We start from the raw sequence: 22,539 nt of genomic DNA on the forward strand, positions 1-22,539 counted from the left end.
GCTCTTTGAAAATATTAGGAGTGTGATTTATGATCCTTTCATTTTTATGAGAAAAGTCTAGGAATAGAGATAAGCTTATTGGGAACGAGCGATAGAGGAGTCTCCCTCTAAGGGAATGAATTCCTGTGATATATTCAGGAGACCAGCAATGTTCTTGAGAGTGTTATACCAGTCAATACTGCCAAATGAAAGGCACAAAAGCAAAGGAAGGCTATCAGAAACTCAAAATTCTACATGAAGGAAACAGGCTGGTGAAACTACTCGGCTGTAAACATGCACCACCTTTCAATAACAAGGAAGAGTGATTCCAAGGGCAGAGCTTCAGGCTCAGAAGATGCAGCCACAAGCCACAGGAGATTCCAGGCCTGTCAACCCAATGGAATTTTCTCAGTTGAACTTGAAATATCTTGGGACTGATAACTCTTTTCTCTTTTGAATGGGAATATTTATAGCTAGTATCTTGTGCTTGTTGCACCTTGTATTTAGGGAGAAAATAAGTTATTTTCTAGTTTTAGAAGTCCACAGATGGAGATTACCTCTTCCAAGGTTGCTCAGACCTGGGATTCACCAATATCTGACTTAGATGGTTAAGATAAAGAAACTTGGGAATTTTTAGCTGATAAGACATAGCTAATATATTAGACTTTGAGCTGATGCTGTAATTGAGTGAAACTTTGGAGTATGTTGGGATGAGGTGAATATATGTTGCATATGGAACATGAATCTTTGGGGATAAAAGAAAGACCAATAGGCACTTCATGTGTCTGTTAGTTTCTAGAAATTTTTGCAGATATGATCAAGTGAAGAATCTTGAAATGAGGAGATTATCCTGGTCAATGTCGTCACCATAATTCTTATAAAAGCAGAGGAGGTACAGCTGTCAGAGACAGAGATGTAAAGTGACATAAGAGGTCACAGTGACATGGAGCATAAGTCAAGGAGTATGAGCAACCTCTGGGAACGTAGAAATGTAAGAAAATTAATTCTTCCACAGAGCCTCCAGGTAGAACAGAGCCCTGCTAAAACCTTGACATTAGCCCACTATTTCAGACTTCTGTACTCAGTAACAGAATACATTTGGGTTGCTTAAAGCCACTGAATTTGTCATAATTTGCTACAGCAGCATTAGGAAACAAACCTAGAAAAAACCTATATGAAGCACATGTAGCCTGCCATGCTATAATAAAGTTCTTGGTCTCTCTGACTAGGATTCTTGGTTTTTCTGGAAGCATCCATGATACAATGACAAGCTAACTTATAAGGGGGGTAAAACTTTAGACACTTCGTAATTCTTAACACTTAGTTCATAAAAATGATGGTAAAATGTTTTTCCAACTTTTGAATATCATTTAGTCTTTTAACAAATATACTTCTAAATGAGATACCTTAAAATCAACCTTAATAAGAAATAGTCCAGGATTTGTATTTGGTTAAGTAAATTATGAATAATATTCATATTATAAATTAATGAAATCAGCATTCTTGCTTTTTTTCTTGAATAAAAATATTCATGAAATAGCCAGTATCTATTTTTAAGGATTAGTTAACTTAGGTTTAATTATAATAAATAATCCATGCTTTGTTCTACTATTTAGTGATAGAGTCTTAAAGAATAATATTTCCTTAAAAGACATTATGGGAAAGGGATTTATTTTGGTGGAATAATTCCTAAATGAAATTCCATGCATAACTAAGGTTACTTGTATCCCAGGATGAGTCAGCACTACCTACTTCAAGAAGTTAGGAGGCGTTATGGATGTGAAGTAGTTTCTTTAGGATAAAAAACTGGATGTGTGAAAATAAAGAACCAGAGAAGATTCCTGTGTGGTCATATGCATTTATTCTGTAGCTTAAACAAGACAGGTGGTGAACAAATCCACAATGAAAATGCCACCAAGTGATTAGCAGCTGGCCATGCGTACAGCTGATGGTGTTGTTTTCTAATGCTAGCAGTTCATTTGATTGCTTCATGAAATTAACTCTGTGTTGCCCTCATGTTAACATAATCCAGACCACCTGGGTATCTGTTTATTATGTACAACACCCTGACCATCTCAGTTCAAAGTCAGATGGCTGTCATGTACACATCTGCCAAGTAACAGACAGCATGGAAAATTGTGTATATATGTTTGTATATGTGTATACATACATACATATGTATATAGGTGTTTACATGTATACACACACGCACATGTATGTATAGTTGTGGTGGTGTTGTTCTGAAGCCAATGGTACAGCACTGTGGGACAACAGATACACCAACACAGATACACAGAAGTATTCCACACACTCAGCTGACAACTCCCCTGCATTTCTTTGGGACAGAAATGCTATATGAGGTCCCATGAGCTGGTACTCATTCCAAGGGGAACAGATCTATCCCCAGGTTTAAGCATGGGTGGCTGGAGAACCTTAGAAAATTTGTTTTAGCACAACCCAGCAGTCAGGTTGGCTACAGTGACTGTGAGTCTCCTGACATCCTAGTAAAGGTCTCTGTCTAAAGCATGACTCAGTTAAGGGTTGACTGAAAGATATAGAGACTCGAGAACTCCACAAGAGATGGGAGTGCCTAGATTATACTACTTTATGCATATTTCAGCTTGTCTTGGATGCAAAGCCAATTCACAGAATATTAGAGCTGGGATAGATCATCTACTCCAGATACAACCCCTGAAAACTAAAAATGTGGCAGCCCAGAGAGGAAAAGCAACTTGCTAAAGGATCAGCAATGGTGGAAGGGTCAGATTAGAAAGCAGAATGCTAATCCTCAGGAGTGCTGATGTGAGGCATCTGGCCAAATTTTTCAACAAGGAAAATGAGATAGCTTAAAATAAACACTTTAATCAAAAAAAAAAAAAAAACCAACTCCCAAATGTGTTAAAAAGCAAAACATCAGCTCTCTTCTGAGGGCACTCTCCCTTTCTCCTTCTCCGCCCCCCACCCACGCTCTCTCTCACACACACATACATACACACAAACGCTTTTGGTGGATGGAGATATCTTGCCATACAAAGACAGAACCCACATCTTCAGGAAGATACAGAGCATGTGTTAATCTAGGTCTTTGTGGGAGGCTTGGGCAACTGGCTTATTTTCTAGAACAATGGGTGGTTCAGAAATCAGAAGATCATCCTCCCCAAAGGAGGAGCTCTGGTCTGTGTTCACAAAGTTGGGGATATCAAACTTCATGAGCCTGTTCAGCTCCTCCTCTGGCTGCCTGCCTCTTTGGATGGCTTCCCGGAGTTGGACCTCGCTGTCGATGGCTGTGGTCTGGTGACAGGCTTTGGCCCTGTCCAAGTGTTCCACTTCGTTGATGTAGCAGTGAAAGAGCGACCGGGTCTCATCATTGCCCTGGCGAGAAAACACCTTGTCTGGCTCCAGAGGTTTCCCAAAGTCTGACACAAAACTGTTCATTCTGAATCTTTTCTCTGAAGACTCTGCATTGCTGTATAGAAAGTAAAAACAAAAGATTGCTTAGGCTGCAGCTCGTTCACGTGCAGGATCATGGTTTTCTATGTGTAGGGCATGCCAGCATATTTCCACCAAGCACCTACCAACGTCCCTTTAAGGACACACACACAAACATCAGAAATGACAAACATCATTTTTGAATATATACAAATAAACCCAAGATAAAAGCATCAAGATGAGAACCCCTGGATCATCTGGAAGACAGACAGCTTCCTAGGGAATCCCCCAATGTTCTGCACATACATCAGTGTATCAGAGGATTCTTCAAACTTCCACATCAAACTTGCTTGAAGTGTTTCTTAAAATACAAATCATTGGGTCACAGATTATCAGGTTCTTTGCAGATAAGCAAAGTAATGTATTCACAGAATCTCCAAGAATCGTTACTATACTAAAGTTTTGAACCATTGGCCTACATCTTGCTGGCCTAAATAATTTTACTTTAATGACTGATTATTTTCTCGGAGATTCCAGTTTTAAATGCTCCCTTCCCATCCCCAACAAAAGATAAAGTGCCATGACCAAATTCTCATGGATCCTATTTACAGGTCTGGAAAATCACAAATCTATCTCTAACCTCCAAATTATCAAGAACCGCCCAGATTTCAGATTGTCAGAAATCCTGGAAACTTTGCAATCCAGCAGATAAGGTATTTTATACAGCTCCACCTGCTAATATGATTGCCTGGGTAACATCTAGGCAGAAATTCTATCCAGAAGCCTGACAGTGATGGTGGTGGTTGTTTTACTTGTTTGATTGTTTTGTTAGTAAGAAGCCAGGTTAACAAATTTCATTGCCTGCTAATCTAGACAAATGTGTCAAGAAGATCAAGAGTACCACATCCACTGTTTCTTGTACTTAGAATTCACTTTAGACTCTGGATGTGTGCTTTAATGTAAATTTAAGTTGTCTTCTTTGTCTTTCTATAAATAACTTTTCCTTCAATTGTCACTTCCTTGGGTTTAAAAGATGTTTGAGAAAGGGGATAAGTGTGCCAGCAACCCATGATTAATTAGCTAAAATGTCACCCAGGATAGGGGACCTTAAAGCATTTAGAAAGCATATGATTAAGACAGCTGGCTGCAGTAATGCACACTTGTAATCCCAGCAGCTAGGGAGGCTGAGGCAGCCTCAGTAAGGTGAGGTCAAAGCCAGCCTCAGTAAAAGTGAGGCACTAGCAACTCAATAAGACTCTGTCTCTAAATAAAATACAAATAGGTATGGGGATGTGGCTTAGTGGCTCCATGGTGGAGTGCCCCCGGGCTCAATCCCCAGTATGCCAACCTCCCCTCCCCCCACAAAAATAAGATTGCCAAAGCCAATGCCATTTGCAGATTCTGGGACCGAACAGCTGGGGAAATACTTTTCTGCCTGCCCAGGGCACCAGCTGAGCACAAAAGTAGACCCAGAAGCCCACTGTGAGAAGTGAGCCTTCTTCATACAAGCACTTCTTGAAACTAAGAAGTGGCCCACAAGCCATCTTTGCTGAAGGACCATCAAGCCCCCATGAACATGCATGCCCTATAGCTTTGTCTTGAGGATCTCTTATCTTGAGGATCACAACAGTGCAATGTGTCTGATGTACCCCCGCCCCCCGCCGAGAACAGAGAAAAGTTCATCTCTGTACTCTCAGTGTGGTAAATGTTAAATAATAAGTACATCTTCCTTTTCTTTTTTTCATTAACTGATAAACTAAAGGGGTCATTAGTATCTCTCATCTGCAAAATCACCTTCTATGGTTTCAGTTACCTGAGGTCTGAAAATATTGATGGAAATTTCCAGACATAAACAATTCATAGGTTGTAAAATGCCATTCTAGTAGCATGATGAAATTTCACATAGCCCCGCTCTGAAGGACATGATCATTCCTTTATCCAGTGTATCCATGTTTTGGATGCTACCTGCCCTGGGGCAGCTGAAGAAGAGAAAATGAGAATACACGCATCCTTATGACTTTTATTACAGTATAGTGTTATAATTGTTCCCTGCATTTCTTTGGGACAGAAATGTCATGTGAGGTCCCATGAGTTGGTACTCATTCCAAGGGGGACAGATCTATCCCCAGGTTTAAGCATAAGTGGTTGGAGAACCTCAGAATATTTGTTTTAGCACAACTCAGCAGTCAGTTTTGCCACAGTAACTGTGAGTCTTTTATTGCCCTGACATCCTGGTAAAGGTCTCTGACTAAAGCATGACTCAGTTAAGGGTTGACTGAAAAGATACAGAGACTCGAGAACTCCACAAGAGATAGGAGTGCCTAGTTTATACTGCTTTATGCATATCTCAGCTTGTACTATTGTATTGTATTCTACTATTTTGTTGTTAATCCATGCTTAATTTATAAATGAAGCTTTATTGTAGGTATGTATGCATATGAAAAACAATATACAAAAAACCCCAATATACACAGTGTTTAGTATTATTCAAAATTCAGCAAAACACATGGCCCATAGATAAGAGGGATTTTTGTATATAGAAAAGCGATGACCATGAACACTACTTGGTTCAATTCAGTTACTATACCACAACTGGGTACTATCTTAAGTATAAAATCAATTCAATGAGGGGCTGGGGATGTGGCTCAAGCGGTAGCGTGCTTGCTTGGCATGCATGTGGCCTGGGTTCTATCCTCAGCACCACATACAAATAAAGATGTTGTGTCCGCTGAAAACTAAAAAATAAATATTAAAAAAATCAATTCAATGAGTTTTTCTATTAATATATATACCTGTTTAACTACTATCCCAATCAAGACATAGAATATTTCCTTTATCTGCAAATTTTCCTTACATTCAATTTCCACCCCTCAGGTAACAATATTCTGACTTCTACTCCACTGACTAATTTTGTCTAATTCTTAAATTTCCAGTCAACTTCCACCTCTTATAGGTAATGTTTTGATATTTATCACCACATATTAGTTTAGTCTATTCTTGAAATTCATATAAATGAAATAATAAATGTATAGTATTTTGTGCCTAGATATAATGTTTCTAAGATCCATTCATGTTGTTGCATGTGGCAATAACCTGTGCTTTTTCCTCCTGAGTAGTTTTCCATTGTATAAATATACTACTATCTGTTTATGCATTCTCCATTGAAGGTCATTTAGGTTATTTCCAGCTTGGAGTAGTTGTCAATAAAGCCATGCACACTATTGGAAAGTGTCTTCAAGATCATTTGACCCAGCTATCCCACTCCTCAATTTATACCCAAAGGACTTCAAACCAGCATACTACAGTGATGCAGCTACATCAATGTTTATAGCAGCTCAATTCACAATAAACAAACTATAGAACAAACTTAGATGCCCTTCCACAGATGAATGGATAAATAAATGTGGTACATATACACAATGAAATATTACTCAGCCTTAAAGAAGAATGAAATTATGGCATCTGCAGGTAAATGAATGGAACTAGAGAATATCATGCTAAGTGAAATAAGTCAATCCCAAAAAACCATAAACTGAATGTTTTCTCCGAGAAGCACATACTGATTCATAGTACAGGGGGGATAACGAAGGAACTCTGGAATGTGCAGAGGGGAGTGAGGGGAGGGGTGGGGCAGTAGGAATGGGAAGGACAGATAGTAGAATGAGACAGACATTATTACAGACATTACATACATATATATTACTGGTGTGACTCAGCGCCATGTACAGCCAGAGGGATGAGAAGTTATGCTCCATGTGTTCTACTATCATGTTTAGCTAATTAAAATAAACAAATAAATAAATAAATAAAAGAATATATGGTTTTTATTGCTCTTGAATAAATTCCAAAGAGTAGAATTACTAAACTACATGGTAAAGGTATGCTTAACTTTACAAGAAACTATAAAGAGTTTTTCAAAGTTGTTGTTACAGTTTAGATTCTCACCATAATGTATGAAAATTACTGTTGTTCCACATTTCTGCCAAGTCTGGCCATTGTTAGTCTTTCTAATGTTAATCATTCTAGTGGAAATGAAATGGCATTTCATTGTGATTTAAACATGCATGTCTCTGATGTATAATAAAACCAATTAATCACCTTTTCTGAACATCTGTACAGATCTTTTGCCCACCCTAAAAACTGAAATATTTTTTGTTATTATTGATTTGTAAAAGTTTTGTAATGTATTTTGAATACAAATTCGTTGTTACATATACATATTAAAAGCATTTTCTCTTAATCTGTGACTTTGCATTTTCATTTTCTCAAAGATGTCTTTTGATGAGAAGAGTTCTAAATTTCAATAAGTGCAATTTTTCAATTCCTCTTTTATGTTAGAGCTTTTTATATCTTCTCTAAGAACTACCTGCCTGTCCTAAAGTCACAAAGATGTTTTATGTTTTCTACAACTGTGCTATGCCATACAGTAGCCACTACCTATATGACTATTTAAATGAATTCAAATTAAATATAATTGAAAATTTAGTTTCTCAGTCATATTACTTACATTAAAGCTACTCAACATTCACAAGTGGCCAGTGACCACCTAACTGGACAGCATAGAATGCACAGCTCATCACTGTGGAAAGTTCTATTAGCATGGTTCTAGGATCTTTTACTTTGGGGACATGAACCATGTTGAATATGGGGTCAAGATTCATTTGCTGATATGTTGTACCTGTACCTGTTTATCCAGTAACTAAAAAATATTTTCCTTTCAATTGACCTTATACAAAATTCATTATATTTCTACACACTAGTAACAAACATAAGAAAATGAAAAAAAATTCCATTCACATTGGCAAAAAAAATAGAACACCTAGGAATAAATTTAACAAAATGTGTTCAAGACCTGTACACTGAAAATTTCAAAACATTACAAAGGTGTATTAGAGAAGGCCTAAGTGTATGGAGAGACAGACCATGCTGGAGGATTGAAAAGCTTTGAGTAGAAAATCTCATAAACACAGAATAAGCTAAATCAGTTTCCTTCTTTGAACAGCTGAAAGCCCTTCAGTTTTGGTCTATTTATGTTCATTCTTTAATACCTTTCAATGGTTGATTTTCATATTTTGTCCATATCCTATAATTGATATCTGTAAGATTATTCTGCAACAAGGTCTTCTACCATTACTAGAACTGGAACACACATGCCTAATTCCTCTTGGCCCTTCATGAATGATCTATGGTGTCATCTCCTGTAAGAAGCCCTCCCCGATTCTCCCAATCTAGTTTAGGATGTTTCTCTCCATGTTCTCTCTCTGTATCATGCCCATTTCTTTACTTCTCTGTCACCCTAACCAAAATTGTACATTCTTGAGGGCAGGCACTATGTTTCTTACCTATGTCACAAGTACCCAGGACAACACTAGGATATAGTAGGTGCTCTAAACACTTTTGTTAAATGAATGACTGAATGCATCAGTCATGAAGAGATCTTAAAAGCCAAGCAACCCTTGTATTGACAGGATACCTCTTCTACAGCTTCTATGAGGTTGGAAATAAATTCAAGGGCATGCACAGCTAAGGTTTAGAAACAGTAGCAGATGAACCTAGGAGAGATGATTGACCCCAACTGTGCATTCCAGAACCCATGATATGAATAAGAATAAGAAATGTAGGGATGTCAACTGGCTAGCAATTGATAACTACAATTAAGAAAAGAATATGAAGTATTGCCAAAAGCGATCTATAGATTCAATGCAACTCTCATCAAAATACCAATGACATTCTTCACAACTAAAAAAAAAAAAAAAAAAAAAAAGAGTCCTAAAAGCCATGTGGAAGAACAAAAGACCCAGCATAGCCAAAGTGATTCTGAGCAAAAAGAGCAATGGTGGAGGCATCACAGTACTCAATCTCAAATTATACTACAAAACTACAGTAACAAAAACAGCATGGTATTGGCATAAAAACAAACATAAAGATGAATGGAGTAGAAAACACAGTGACAAACACACATAGATAAAGTCATCTGATCCATCACAGAGGTGACCAAATCATAGACTGGAGAAAAGATAGCCTTCTTAACTAACTGTACTGGGAAAACTGGATAGCCTTATGTAAAAGAATGAAACTAAATCTTTCTTGCCCTGTAAAACAATCAACTCTAAGTGGTTGAAGACCTCAGGATTACACTGGAAACACTGCAACTACTAGAAGAAAACATAGGATCAATACGCCAACATTATGGTGCAGGCACTGACTTCTTTAATAAGACTCCTAAAACTTAAGAAATAAAACCAAGAATCAATAAGTGGGAAGGTATCAAATTACAGCAAAGATAATAATTAAAAGCATGAAGAGAGCAACTACAGAATAAGAGAAGATCTTTGACAGATATTTTTCCAGCAGGAGATTAATATCCATAATATATAAAGAACCCCCCAAACCACCAGAAAATCAAATAACCCAATCAATAAATGGGCAATTGATCAAAACAGATATTTCTCAAAAGAAGAAATACAAACTATCAACAGATACATGAAAAATGTTCACGTTGCTCAGCAATCAGGGAAATGCAAATAAAAACTACACTGAGATTTCATCTCTTCAGTTAGAATGGCAATCATCAAGTATGCAAATAACAATTGGAAAGGATGAAGAGGAAAAGATATGCTTATACATTGTTGATGGAACTGCAAAAATTAGTACAATACTTTGGAAAGCAGTATAGTGAGTCCTCCAAAAACTCAGAATGGAAGCAACATATGACCAAGCTATCCCAAACCTTAGTATTTACCCCAGAGAACTAAAATTAGCATACTATACTGATATATGCATACCAGTGTTTATAGTAGCACAGTTCTCAATAGGCAAGCTATGAAACCATCCCAGATACCCATTAACAGATGAATGGATAAAGAAAACAGGAGATAGATAGATAGATAGATAGATAGATAGATAGATAGATAGATAGATAATAGATAGATAGATAGATAAATGCCTTTTACTTAGCAATAAAAAAAGAATGAAATTATGTTATTTGCTAGTAAATGGATGGAACGGGAGAATATCATACTAAGAGAAATAAGCCAGATCAGAAAGTCAAAAAAGCTAAAGAGGATCTCAGAAATAGAAAGTAGATCATCAGAGTAGAGAAAGGAGATAGGAAGAAAGAAGGGGAGGGCATGGGGAAGAACTATAGAACAAAATCTACCAAATCATTCTATATCCATGTATGAATATACCACAATGAATCTTGTGTTTGCATACAATTATAATGCACTAATTAAAATAATAATAATAATAGAAAGGAAATCAGTAGAGCAGAACAAAGAAATTAGAAGAAAGATAGGAGGTAAGAGAAATAGGGAATTACTGGGAAATGGGATTGATCAAATTACATTAAGTGCATGTGTGAGTATATCGTAAATTCCACTATTTTGCATAATAAAAGAAAAAACACATGAACAATATTTCTTAGAAACTTGAGACTCACTAAGAATGTCAATACCTTTACTTCTGCCAGGTTCCTACCCATTCTATATTATGTCATCATGAAATTGAGATCGAGCTACTATGTTACATGAAGTTCTCCTGTATCTTCCTAAGGTTTAAAAACCACTCCTGTTTATTTTGATAGAAATCTGAATCCATTTATTTTTTCATTGATTTGTTTTGTGAATTTGTACTCTTCATTTTCAATTTGGACTTAACTTACTGACTGCAAAATCACTGAGCTACCCCACCCAGAACAAAGGCTGATCACACTGTTCTGACTCTTGGCCTTTTCTTCTCACCATGGGCTGCACTGTGTATTCTTTGCACATGTGGAATTTTCTAAACTTGAACAGAAAGTAACTCACAAGAAGATCCATCCAGTCCTCTAGTATCTGCATAGTGATTGTCATTACTCTCCTTGGCCTGCCTTCCCACACACAAACTTTCATCAATTCCCCCAACCTCTTTTGCCTGATATTCCTGACTTCCCACTCTCTTATCCCCTTCCATTGTCTACTTCTACCAGTCCCTAGCTAACCTTAAAGTCCAGGCACATGGGAACTGATGGCCCTTCGGTGGTGTGCCTCTGCTTGTGCTATCCTACCAAACAGGTCAGCCCACTCCTTTGTCAAAATCAAATTCCTTCTTCAAGATTCAACTCCAATGTCCCTGCCTCCATGGAGACTCTGATCTATCAACAGGAAGGAAATCTGTCCATCCTTTGTGTTCCTGTCATATTTTCCTGACCTTCTCTCACAGAATGCCTTATTTTCTGTCTTGAGTGAGAGCTATGTATATGGTCTTTTCTCTCCTATATACTGACATGCATATTAGGCTCATCTTTATATCCCTGAAGGACCTTGTAGTATTTAGACCTCAATGCATGCTTTAGGAAAGATTGTGAACTGAACAACTGTATTGTAGTGGCACTCCCTTCTCCACAGAAAATCTTAACTAAGTTTCTCCAGAAATCTTCACCATAATTGATTTTAGGACTATTAGCTAAAGAATCTCTACAAAAGAGTTCAATGTAGTAAACTTTGTATTTTCCTGTTATTCTATTTTTACTTGGCCCTGGCCTGGAAGAAATCAGCACTCCAGGTGCTGAATGCCCCTTACTAGTTTGTCACAAGTATTAATCCAGTATAGTAGTTTGTAGAAGTGTGTTTGCAAATGCAAAGCATAATTTAAAAAAAAAAAAGACAGATCCTTTAACAAGGCCTCTGGCCTTGAGCTGGGGCTTCACAGAGACGTCTACATTCCTAAGACAAGAGAAGTTACCAATTAGGCTCCATGGTAACAGCTGACAGGGGGAGGGAAGAAAGGGGAGAAGAAGCTCTCCCCTTCTAAGACACTGTCCTTGATGGGTTAACTTGCCCAGAATAGTGAAAGGAAAAGCTGCTTTTATGTGAACCTCTGCAGACTGTGAACTTCTGAGCCCCTCCCCTTATACACTGGGTATAAAGTTCTGAAACTACCTGAACTCAAGGTTCAGGGGCATTGATTGGTTACAGCAAGAGCTTTGCACTCTGAACATGGCTACAGCTAAATAAACCTACTTCCTATTCCTATTTGGTGTCTTGCCTCATCTGTCCCCTGCAACAGTATCTGTGGGGTTTCTCAAAGCCCTGACTTCTATGAAAGGCACATCAAACTCCCAGTTTGTCTTTCTGTGATGGAAAGACCAGTAAAATCAGGAGAATAGACTACCCAAAACCCCGTCTGCAGAGGGACAACACAGGTAATATTCTGAGTTATTTCCCTAGGGATTGTCCAGATTTATAAGGGTGTTTATGGATAAAGTGCTTGCTGCTAATGTTGAGTCTTTTCATGTTGAGGACTATCTCCATCCACTCATGAAAATGAAATGCAAATCAGTTTTGGAACACCTGGTATCTCCTGGAAGACACACAAGCTGTAAAAAGACCTACTAAGAATAACACTTTCTGTGAGAAAGTAATAATAACTATCAAAATTTATGGAGCCAAAGGCTGTAGTTAATGCTTTAGACTATGTCATAATCCCTAAGAGAGGTGCTGAATGAACTGTTGTATAAAAGGCCTTTTGGTTGCTTTCATGGAGTGGTAACTTACCAGGGATATGTCAGTCTATACAGAACAGGGAATATTCTACCACCTTAGAACCACCCTCAGCATAGCCCTGAGCAAGCTGTAGCTTTGCGCTCAGTAAACACTGCTTAATTGATAGGGACTTAAAAGCCACTCCTGAACAAAGTTTTACAGATGGAGCCAGGTATATAAAAGCATCAGACTTTCTACCTCTTCACGGTAGTAGACATCTTGGGATGTCAGGACTTCTGGGACAACCACTCAGTACATGTGCACTTTACCAGCCAGTCTTAGGGCCAAGGCCATTATCAAAGCTTTTGACCACTGACATTTTCTTGCTATTAGCTCTAGTTGACTATACCCATCCTTTAAGGGAACACTGTATTCAATGATATGACAATTTGAGATAAAATGTGATTCCCATTTTTAAAAAGTCAGGAGCAATCCTGTACTCACCCCTAAATGAATAACACCCCTACCTAGATGAGGGGCACATTGCAAAGGCTACAAAAGGAGGGTATTCGAGATATGAAATGGTTAAGGCTTGATAAATTTTTAAGAACTCCAAAATATTCCACATCAAAATGTAATCCAGGCCTTTCCCATCACTCTCTACCTGGCAGATTTATGATAATGGAGCTATAATGCTCTAACAAGGCAGCATTCAGAATTCAGAGCAAATGACTCCTCAGCTGAAAAAGCAAGAGGACTGGTTCTTTATCCTCTCTGTCTATATAAAGTATCCAGATGAGAACTTTTTTTTTTTTCCTTTCACAACAGAAATTATTCCAAAGGAAAACTGATCCTAATCAAAGCTGTTTCTTAGGCTTAAAAGCTTAACAGTCAGGTTTCCAACAGTCTTTTCCACTCTGAGGTCTGCTCTGAGGACCCTGTGGTCCCAGATACCTGATTTTCTTCTCTTTAAAACACAAAGCAAGACCACCCTACCAGGGGCAGTCAGGTGGGTGTGGCTAGTTCCGACCAATGATAAGCAGCGAGAGGAAGGGGTGTGTGCCACCTTGGAGAACAGCAACCCAGGAGGCTGAGGGTGGAGACATGCTGTCTCTATTCCTCACTGATTATTTTCCTTTCATTTAAAATGTTTGTTGTGTAGAGGATTTTTCCAACCCTTGGTGTCTGGGGATAGCTGAGGGATAGGCAGAATTGTTCCTTTTGCCCTGGTATTTATTACAATTCCAGTGCAGGCTGAATAAATAAAGAACTTGCCAAAAACTGTGTGACAAGACACAATCATAAAAATAAGTGCTGCTGCCGGGCAGTGAGGAATAGACACCAAATATAAACATGTTAGGATTTGTGTGAAAATACTTCCATTTACTCTCCCAGGACTCCCTCTCCTCTCTTCATCATCCTTCTCTGTGCTCTGGGGAATTGACCTTTGAAGAAGCCTCTGGTTATTGATTGTGTTCAGTCAACAAAGACCAATGGTAAGAATGCAAAGGAGGGGGCAGAGGGCACCTTATAGTAGCAAGTCCATAGCCAACCCCCTTCCTACACTCCCTGGAAGCAAACCCAGCATGGTACTAGATTCTGCTTCTTTAGGTCCCTCTGGAGTGAATGGACATTACAGACTTACTCTTGGTGTGGGGCGCCTGTCTTGGTCAGCAAGGTCAGCACAAAAAACATGAAAATCACGAAGACTGCAAGGCCAACCCAAAATCCAATCACGATGGAATCTGCAAGACGGTTAATACTGGGATTAGTATTTCACAGGAGCTTAAAACATAACATTCAAGGAACATAACATTCAAGGAACACAAGCTTTTCGGAGATGCCTTAGTCCATGATAGGAAGTCAACAATCTCTTTGCAGAGCATGAAAGAGAAGGAAGAAGCTGTGGCCCTCAGGTTTCCAACTCAGATAATGTAACAATGCTTAGGCTTATGGAAGCTCAGTTTCCACATCTCAGTGAAGAACCTAGGACAAAAGAAAGGTCACCTAGATTCTACTTTACTGAATTGAATTAGAAAATACATGAATTTGCAGAGACTGCTATACAGTTTTAAATGAATGGATTCCAACCCACCCAATTGTGTTTTCACTTATGTTCATGCTAGAACAATTCAGGTCCCTGTCATTTCTTGCAGAGAATGACTCTCAGTCTCTTGAATGTTCTCCCTGTTTTCTGTTTTCTTGAGTGCTTCATCAAAGCCTCTGATAAACCAGCTCTCTTAGGAAGGACCATCAACAAAAGTAGACCCAACTCACTTTTCCAGATTGAAAGAGTCTCCGCATATAGAGCACTTCATATCATGTCTGACATCAGACAAATTATCTATGTTACAGTTGCGGGCTGTCTTTAGAATTATCATCCTTTTCTCCCAGTTTACCTCACTTTAATTCCTATTTGTTTCCAATCAAACTAAGGGACACTGTGCCGCTATATTTACCTTAGCTCTTGACCACAGCTCCTCACATCCACACCTGTAGAGTTTCTTACCACTATCTGTGAACAACTTTGCCAACCTGGAGCTGATGACAGTCTATCTATCCTTTAAAGACTACCCTGATGCCATCCCCTTCACAAACCCTCACTCGCTTCCCTACCTGATGGGCTTTCTGCCTCCTCTGAAGCCCATGACATTTTTTTCTCTGTTCTCTAAACAGGCCTCTCCTTGGTTCTATCTTGAATCATAGTCATGAATAGAGACAATCCCTGATGCAGAATTTTCAATTTTATGATGATGTGAAAGCAATATGTATTTCAGTACTAACCCCGATAGAATTTTTATCTTTTCCTAGGCTGGTGATATGCTATATGACACTCTCTCACATACAATATTTTCAATTTATGGTGGGTTAATCAGGATGAAACCCCATTGTAAGTCAAAGAATGTCTGTATATATTTTGGGGACACAGTGATTAGACAAGATTGTCTACAGAGCCTGACACATATATACTAGGGTCTCAAATCTGAAAAGCAACAAAGTTGAGTCATTCTGCGTCCTCCCTCCCTTCCTTCCCTCATCCCTCCCTCCCTTCTTCCCTCCCTCCCATCCTTCCTACCTTCTTTCCTTCCTTCCTTCCTTCCTTACCGGGGACTGAACCTAGGGGTGCTTAACCACTGAGCCACATCCCCAGCTCTTTTTATTTTTTATTTATTTTTATTTTTTTTTTAGAGAGAGAGAGAGAGAATTTTAATATTTATTTTTTTAGTTTTCGGCGGACACAATGTAAGGGTCCGGCGGAGCGTCGGAGAAAGAGACCACACAAGAGACTGGCTCCATGCAATTGGCAAAAGGGGATTTATTGGGGATCCATTCCAGCATGCTGGGGCCCCATGTTCACTCAAGAAGGGAGAGCAGCCCGGAGCCCAGAGGAGAGGTCAAGCAGAGCTTAAGTACACTTTCTGGAGAGGGCCCTGGGCTTTGCATACATCAGAACAAATCATCATGAGGCGTGGGAAAATTGAACAACAACTCTGAGATGTGATTGGCACATTCACTGGCGGGAACAGGTCGGGCCGGGGTGATTGGTCATTCCTAAGTGGGTTACACATTCAAACTGATTGGTTCGGGCCCTGTGACGAACTGCACAGGGCCCTAGGCTAAATGGCCAGTAGGGCGTTGTTTTAACTATCTCAGGAATCTGGGTGTAACAGAGGAACTTAATAATACCTAATCTTTTACAACAACATCTTTATTTGTATGTGGTGCTGAGGATTGAACCCAGGCCACACACATGCCAGGCAAGCACGCTACCGTTTGAGCCACATCCCCAGCCTCTTATTTTTTATTTTGAAATGGGGGTCTCCTTAAGTTGCTTAGGGCCTCACTAAGTTGCTGAGGCTGGCTTTGAATGTGTGGTACTCTTGCCTCAACCTCCCAAGTAGCTGAGATTATAAGCATGCACCACCATGCCCAGTTCATTCTGAATTTTCTGAACTATACTAAGAAGATTACTTTTGTGGGAATACAGTAAGAATAATTAGCATTTAAAAAATGATTAGAGCTTTTATGCTAAATGATAAAATACAATGAATTATTCTAATTAAATTATGTATATATAGTATTTCTTCTAAAGTTAAAAAAAAACAGTTCAATTTACTCTGCATAATTCATACTTTCCTACTACATGTCTACTGCCTAGAGGTTAACAATGTTTATTCATCACTCTGGATGCAAACTAATGTATTATTCCTAGAGTCTTAAATGTAAGTGCCATACAAATAACAATTTCTTTATACTTTGCCTTTTAATATAGTGGAAATGAGGCGTAGAACAAGACATCTGGACAAGGACCAAAAAACACATGTACTGCATGTACTCAAGGGCAGTACATGGAACAATAAAATCTCAGTTGTTTGGGCCTGGACTATGTAGAAGCATTGTGCAGATAACATTTCTATACAGTGTACTTTATCAACTGCTGTGAAGAAAAAAGAAAATTATAAAATTATATAATTCTAAAATGTTATATTGAAGTTCTCAACTTATAATTTAGTCTTGTTTAAGTGATTGATATTTTTCAAATCTGTCACTAAGAAGATATACCTATTAGTGCACCATTTCACACTGTGAATAGTACACTAATCCCCAGCAGGTCTCTACTTCCCTAGTCAAACAGGAAGTAGAGGTGGAGGATCAGGTGCATTTAACATGGTCCAGTTTCTACCCCTTCCCTCTGTGCCACAAGGAACCAATCAAAAAATCAGCACTGACAGCAAGGTGCACTTTCCTGTAATCCCAGTGCCTCAGGAGGCTGAGTCAGTAGAATCACAAGTTCAAAGTCAGCCTCAGCAAAAGCAAAGCACTAAGAAACTCAGTGAGACCCCATCTCTAAAAAATATATTAAAAAATAGGGTTGGGAATGTGGCTTAGTGGTTGAGTACCCCTGAGTTCAATTCCTGATACTCTCCACATTCCACAAAGGAAAAAGCAGCACTAACATGGGGCAAGGATAGCTCACAGCCCTCAGAGAAGTTAGGCGGTGCAGTTACGGGTTGCCGAGTGGGGGAAAAGGAGGGCATGTTTAAATTTTGGGAATTCCTGAAATGCAATAGCATTTGCAAATATTTCCATAATAATGTGGTATCCATGTTTCCCTAGATAGATAGAAGTCTTTAAGTAGCTCTGCTTATTCACATTCCAATTCATACAAAATTCTGCTTCTTCAAATTATTTCCACTAATTTCCCCTCAACCTCATTCTCTGCCACATGATCAGGTCCAGGGCACTATCTCACCCTGAGCTCCTTAGGATCTCCAGGGAACACTAGAGATCCTCATCTCATTCCAGGAACACTCAAATTATCTCGCTCTATTTCAATGGCAAGTTTCAGGCAGAGGTGCTTGTCTTCCACAAAGCATGCTGCTGTTAAGACGTCAGAACAGAGGTGTACCCCCAGTGAGGTTCCAATGAGGCCAGGTAACTAAGGAAGTCAGAAGAAGTGTTCATTCTAAGGGGTCCTACCAAAGCCAAGTCGCCACACATTGCGTTGTCTACGCACAATTGGGAGACTAATTACGGTAAGGGGGCAGAACAAACTGCCCAGGGAAATTCCAAATGGAATGTGTCACAATAAAATAATTCCCCTTAATCACAATGAATCCCACTTGTACATATAATTATAATACATTAAACATCATCATGATCATCATCATCATAAAAAGAAGATCAGTAAAGTAGAGAAGCAGATGAGGGGGAGGAAAGAGAGGAGGTAAAGGGAAAGAGAATGAGTGATCAAATTAAGTGCATGTTCAAACATGCCATAATGAATCCCACTATTATGCATAATTATAATATACCAATTAAAAATTAAAAATAAATAAAATAAAATACCTTCTCTCAACCTCAACTTTAACAAATAGAATGAAACAAGAGAGCTGAAAGCTGATATGATTTTTTTCTCCCCCCTAGGGTAAGACTACAGTAATCATCCTATTTTACTGTGCCCTTTTTCCCACCTCCTAGGAATAAATTATGATCTTTTTATTTCATGGTTGTATAAAAAGTGTTAATATACTTTACAAGGGGTTCAGAACATCAAAGCCAGCACTGTCCTCACACAATTCTGGTTCCTAAAGAGTTAGGGTCAGTTTTGTGATGAATTCCAGCCAAGGAGCCAACAGAGACATGCTCACATTTGTCTCAATGACACATTTTATCCTAAGCTTTTGCAAGTATGAGCTCTGCATCTCACCCTGAAGACTTGACTTCCTGCTGACTCATTTATGCATGTATCTGGCATTACCTGCAAGTTGGAATACGGAAAAAAGTATAGAATTTTCCAATGGCTTCAATTTTTTAACAGAGTAGATTCACTAAAACATAGGTTTCTGCTCATTGGTTCATAGGCTTTGCTTCTGTCTCTCTAAGAATACACTGTCTCTCCCAGACAGTTAAACCTTTCATTAGTGATAGGTTTCTCTCCCTCTCTTTGTAGCAAGCTCATGAGAGATTTGTCTGGGTGTACTATTTTTGTAATGTTTCTCATTCTTCTATTCTCATTTTTCTTTTGAACTGATTCTATCATCCTTTCATCCCTATCACTCCACTAAAACTGTTTTTAAAATCATTGCTAGTAGCTTGTACATTGTAAATCCAATGGCTGTGCCTCAGTCTTCCACCAGCTCGACCTAATGGCAGCATTTGACAGAGACCATTATCTCAGCCCTGAAAAACCCTTTCTTCAGTTGGCTTCCAGAAAACCACAATTGCACAGTTTTCTTACTCTTTCTGTACATTCTTCTCAGGTTCCTTTGCTCCTTCTTTCTCAATTTTTCAATTTCTAAACATTAGTGTACCTTGCAGCACAGCTCTTGAACCTCATCAGGTTTTTTTTTGTTTGTTTGTTTGTTTGTTTTTTGGTACCAAAGATTGAACTCAAGGGCCCTTAACCACTGAGCCACATCCCCAACCTTTTTTATATTTTATTTAGAGACAGGGTTTCATTGAGTTGCTCAGGGCCTTGCTAAATTCCTGAAGCTGGCTTTGAACTCACAATCCTCTTGCCTCAGCCTGTGATGACAGGCATGCACCACTGTGCCAAGCCCTCATCAATTTTCAATCTACTTAACAACCCCCTCACCCAGTTTCTTGGCTTTGAATATCATTTTCATGCTGATGATTCCCAAATTTTCACCTTTACCTCACATTTTTCCCTGATGTCTTCTTGGATGTCTTAGAAGTATCTTAACAGGTCCAAACCTCAAATCCTGAAGTTGCTCTCTGAAACCTGCATCTGTCTTACTGTCCCCTGTCTCAGTTACTGGCAATTCCAACCTGCCAGTTTCTCTGATAACAAATCTTTACAGCATCCTTGACTCTTTCTCTTACACTCTTTGGCAATCCACTGACAAATCTTATCAGATCTATCTTTTAAAAACATCCAGAATTTATGCATTTCTCACCAATCTTCTGCCTGTACACTGTTCAAGTCACCATTGCCAGCTGTCTGGACTATAGCAATAGCCTCCTGACTGATCTCTGCTTCTAATCTCATCCCTTTCATTCCCCAGTTGCAGAGTGAGCCTATTGAAACCTACACCAGATGCCATTCCTCTGCTTCAGACCCTTAAATGACTTCTCATAGTAAAAGCCAAAGTTCTTAGCATGACCACTAAGGTCCATGCCCTGGTTCCCCCTCATCTCCTGATGTTCGCCCTGGCATCCTGCTGGCCTCCTTGTTGTTTCTTGCATATTCCAGTTCGTTCTGGTATGGAGACCTTTTTTTGGAAGGTTCTTCCTTTGGATGTTTCATAGTTCAGTCTTGCATTTCCTTCAGGTCTTTTCTAAATTCTCTCCCTCTCACTAGGACCTTCCATGGCCACACTATCTTATATCTACCTCCACACTTCACTTCACTTTCTCCATTCTATTTTCCCTCTTTTGTCACCATCCAATATAGTTTGTTTATTTAGGTTATCTATTGTATGTCTCTCTCACTAGACTGGGAGCTCTGTAAGAGGAGGTATTTTTGTCCCTTTTCAGTTCTGTCTTGTATCCCCAGAGCTTAAAATGGAGCTACATATAAAAGATGCTCAGTACGTGCTGAAGGGATTAAAGAACAGATTTCCACTTTGTTGACACACCAAATGTGTGTCAGATACATGCCTACCTTCAATGCATCATAAAGTTTAACATCAAATTTAAAACTCAGGGCAGTTGGGCTAGGGGTGTAGCTCAGAGATAGAGCACTTGCCCAGCATGTACAAGGCCTGGTGTTCCATCCCCAGCACTGCAAAGCAAACAGAACAAACAACAAAAACAATAACAAAAAACTTGAAGACTAAAGGAAATTTCATAATGACCTTTAGAGATTGTTTCTCAGAAGAAACTTCCTTTGAAAGTAGAAATCTTAATTTTAGTAGGCAGAGGAACTTAGTCTAACTAAAGATGTGCCTATTTACAGAGCACAATATAGGAAGAGGAAATGAAGATAACTGGTATGGTCATTCTTAGCCTTAAAAAGTGCTTCCCCTTGAAATGTTCCCGTTCTACTCTTTTCACCTAACTAGTTTTATATTTTGTTCAACAAAACAATGTGTCACGCTTGAAGGTGAGAATCATAGCTTTTTAAAGGGTAAGCAACGATAGCCATATGAACATTATAATAGTTGACTTAATCTTCTCCAGGTCCTATATATCTGGGGGGAAGGTTTATTTTCCATTCTTATCTCTGTCTCATGCATTCAGGTTTCTGATGTTAGCAGCCTTTACTTGAATCAGATCTGTTATATCAGAAGAGTAAGCACTTACTTGGGCATTCTTGTATTTTCATGATGTGAATGTTGAGACAGAAACAATCCTCATTAACGGTATAGTTAGTAAAGTAAGCATGTAATGTGTCACAGCTCTGCCTATGTTTTATAGGATGTTTTTCAAGCTATAAACATTTCTAGATGAAATGATTATGCTCAAAAAAGATATTCAGCTGTCTCTGGAAATGTGCCAACCAAAATTATAGCAGCGGGTCTGTCATCTGTGCCCCTTGGACTAAGAGAAAGGAGAAAACACAAAAATAAAGTTCAGGTAGAAGTATACATTACAGGGAACTATGTAGTAGTTTTCCCAGTCATTTATATTTCCCCTATAATTCCTAAAAAGTAACTGTCCTTACATAAAGGTTACCCCAGAAAAACAGGAGATTAAAGAATATATATGACTCTTAGAGGGTGACTTCTCACCAAGACCATAAGAGTCATTATCAGATAATTAATGTCAGTATAATGTCAGTACTTCCCCCCATAAATACTGGGCAAATGCCAATAAAGAAATGAGGAAATGTATTGAATTACTACCAGCGGAAAATGGATATAAAATTTAGTTAAAGACTTTTGCTTAAGGAAGAAAGATTAAAAGTCCTTCTTGCATTAAATGGGAATAGCAAATGGGTGTGAGGATCACAAATGCCAAAACTAGTGAGAGGGGGAAGTGGCCAAGAAATAAGTGAGCAATGAAGGGATTTCCTTTGCTGCATTTGCATCTCTAATTCTGATCTCTCTTGTATCTCCTAGTGTCTCACATCAGTCTGGACCAGCTAAGAATCTAAAATGTTTGCAGTGTTATGCATATTCAATTTGAAACAACTCAGCCTCCCAGGGATATTGATGAAACTTCCAAACAGGACCTGGAAGTGGGCAGCAGTTCCTGCCTA

At 38.7% G+C, this 22,539-nt stretch overlaps 1 protein-coding gene across 6 annotated transcripts in view; it reads right to left on the reverse strand.

Moving 5' to 3' along the window:
* Nucleotides 1–1,823: 1,823 nt before the first annotated feature.
* Mrap2 (melanocortin 2 receptor accessory protein 2) overlaps nt 1,824–22,539 on the reverse strand; it is a 40,787-nt gene continuing 20,071 nt past the window's right edge. For 4 of the 6 annotated variants that reach the window (XM_078019657.1, XM_040283037.2, XM_005324748.5 and 1 more), the window contains 2 exons: nt 14,518–14,617; nt 1,824–3,445 (listed from right to left, as the gene is read on the reverse strand). In XM_078019657.1, coding sequence (XP_077875783.1) covers nt 3,052–3,445; nt 14,518–14,617 — 494 coding nt within the window. In that variant the 3' untranslated portion in view covers nt 1,824–3,051. Of the gene's footprint in view, nt 3,446–14,517; nt 14,618–21,641; nt 21,879–22,539 lie in introns of all 6 variants that reach the window. The other 2 variants (XM_040283039.2, XM_040283041.2) reach the window with 2 other exon arrangements.

Source organism: Ictidomys tridecemlineatus, chromosome 8 (assembly GCF_052094955.1).
Source record: "Ictidomys tridecemlineatus isolate mIctTri1 chromosome 8, mIctTri1.hap1, whole genome shotgun sequence".
NCBI classification, from domain to species: domain Eukaryota; kingdom Metazoa; phylum Chordata; class Mammalia; order Rodentia; family Sciuridae; genus Ictidomys; species Ictidomys tridecemlineatus.